Consider the following 2,316-nt stretch of genomic DNA (forward strand, 5'->3'; position numbering starts at 1 on the left):
GAATTAGTTGGTCTGGAATCTACAATGTCCTGTGAAAAGACTATCTTTGCCCCTTGGTTAGTAACACATCATGTAGGCTATAAGAATCAGAACGCAGGTGAAAGGAGGTTTGTAACAGCAATCAACTCGGTGCTGAAGTCTCCGGCGATCAGTAAAAGACTTTTGGCAGAAACTGCATCAGCAGGGTTAGGGAGAGGAAGAAGCAGACAAATTAATCCATTCTAAAGGTCCTTGCACTTGCCAAATGACCCCAGTATGTGTCAATAGCATCAAGAGAACAATACTATCAGGTTTTTCCTAACCCTTTTCCTGGGGACAGTCCCGACAAAAATGTCTGGGCTGTCCGCATGAAAAGCGTTCCCCTCCCTGCTTTAACCGAGGGGAAAGGAAAGAAGAGATTACCCTGCCAATGGGCCTCTTTCATAGCAGCTTGGAGGCAGGAACGCCGATGCACAGACTAACTTTTTTCCCCTTTAAGCCGCGGTCGGCGGCAATTATAAAACCAGTCTGGCTCTTTGCAACCAATGGCTTCCTCCTTTACAGTAATCTCATCTTCAGAATTCATTTTCTCAAAATCGGGACTAGAAGAGTCGGACTCCTCTTGCACATCAGCTAAGTCCACTATGCACTTAGGGGCTCGATGTTTGTTAGCAAGTTTTTTTTTGGTTTCATTTCATTTAGGAGCAATGAAGACTCATCACAATCACAAAAATCATTCTCAGACCCATCAAGCAAATCAGTTTCAGCACGAGTACAGCTTGTTTAACAATATACCAATAAGTGATAGCATTATTCAGGAACAGGATCATCGCTGTGATCTCTATGATCTATAAGCCAAAGTTTCAGGTCACGCCCTACTTTTTTCCAATCTGATTCATCCAACATTCCATTCTCAGGTAACCAGGGACTAATCATCTGAACAAACTTAAAAAAAAATCAGACAAGTTTCCTTCATCAAAATGAATTCCCTTTTTCTGTAGAAGTTTCTTAAGAATTTTGAGATATGCAGAATGAGGACTGGATTCTATCTGACCCATCCACTTCAATTCCTTCCTGTTCCTTCCTGAGGGGATCGCGAATTCCCAGAACAATGTCCTCACCAGACCGAGCGCAATTATTTACCCTAATCTTCACCGCCATCGTTGGGTGCCAGGCATGTCAAGCATTCTATAATTAAAACATTCACTCATTTATTCATTCACAAAATTATTATGAAAATATATGTTCTTCTGAGGAGCAAAACATATCACTTCAAGTATGCTCTGAAAAGGTTGGTTTGTTTGGGGTAGCAGTCATGTATGACAGCATCACAACATTTCACCCTACTAACTATATGGTAAGAAAATATATGCATAAATTATACTTATTATCAGAGAAAAAATTTGTTAAAATTCAATAAAATGAATAACTTGTTAAAAATAAGTTTATTGAATATTTTATACAAAAAGCTTGAAGTGAAAAGTTCATATATATCTATAGATGTTGTTAAATACCGTTGAGATGATTCTGACCCATAGTAATCCTGTATAGGGTTTCTGTGGAGCAACTTGTGAACCTGAACCGCCAAATTTATGGTTCAAACCAACTTTGCATTCCAACACATTAACCCACAGTGGCGCATCAGGATTCTCTCTCTCCTCTCTCTTGCTCTAGGTATATGTGCATATATATGTATGAAATGTTGGAAGAAGTGCAGCCAGAGTGCTCCAATTTGAAGATATAAACTCCTAACATTGACTAATATCATGGAGCATAAAAATTATTTTTTCAGATATGTGACGTTATCCAGAGGAAAAAAAAATGTATTTTTAATATATTTCTGGATTCAGAATATTGTGTTTGTGCAATGTTATTCCAATTGAATATTATATCATGTTCCTTAAGACTAAGGTCCTGGGCACCCAACATCTTCAGCCTGAAATTAATAAATCATGTACTCAAGATGTACCAGTAATTACTGGATATTGGAATGGGAAGGTTAAAAATAAAGAGGAAGGATTAGCAGTGGAAAATATTACCCTTTTTTCATAGAACTGATTCTGGAGATTGAATGATCAGAATGTTGTAAGACCAGTGAATTATTCATTGCATATACCTCTTTAAAAAACTAAAATGTGGTTATACACATGCGCCTCACCATTTATAATACACAGAAATCAAACTGACTACATTTGTGGGAAATTTGAGGGCATCTCAAAAACATTCTTGAATCATTAGACACGAATAACCAAAAATTAAAAGAGTTGTGTGGTGATACCAAAAACATCATGAAGGAAGTAAGAAAAAGATCATTACAATGAGAGGAAAGAAAGAAAA

The 2,316-nt window shown here is 37.4% G+C and overlaps 1 protein-coding gene across 1 annotated transcript in view; it reads left to right on the forward strand.

Annotated features, from left to right (window-relative positions):
- Positions 1–833, forward strand: part of LOC102817496 (olfactory receptor 14C36-like) — a 3,933-nt gene extending 3,100 nt beyond the window's left edge. The window contains exons 2-3 of the mRNA XM_006877080.1: positions 320–542; positions 682–833. Coding sequence (XP_006877142.1) covers positions 320–542; positions 682–833 — 375 coding nt within the window. The remainder of the gene's footprint in view (positions 1–319; positions 543–681) is intronic.
- The last annotated feature ends 1,483 nt before the right edge of the window (positions 834–2,316 follow it).

This window comes from Chrysochloris asiatica, unplaced genomic scaffold (assembly GCF_000296735.1).
Source record: "Chrysochloris asiatica unplaced genomic scaffold, ChrAsi1.0 scaffold00441, whole genome shotgun sequence".
Lineage (NCBI taxonomy): Eukaryota > Metazoa > Chordata > Mammalia > Afrosoricida > Chrysochloridae > Chrysochloris > Chrysochloris asiatica.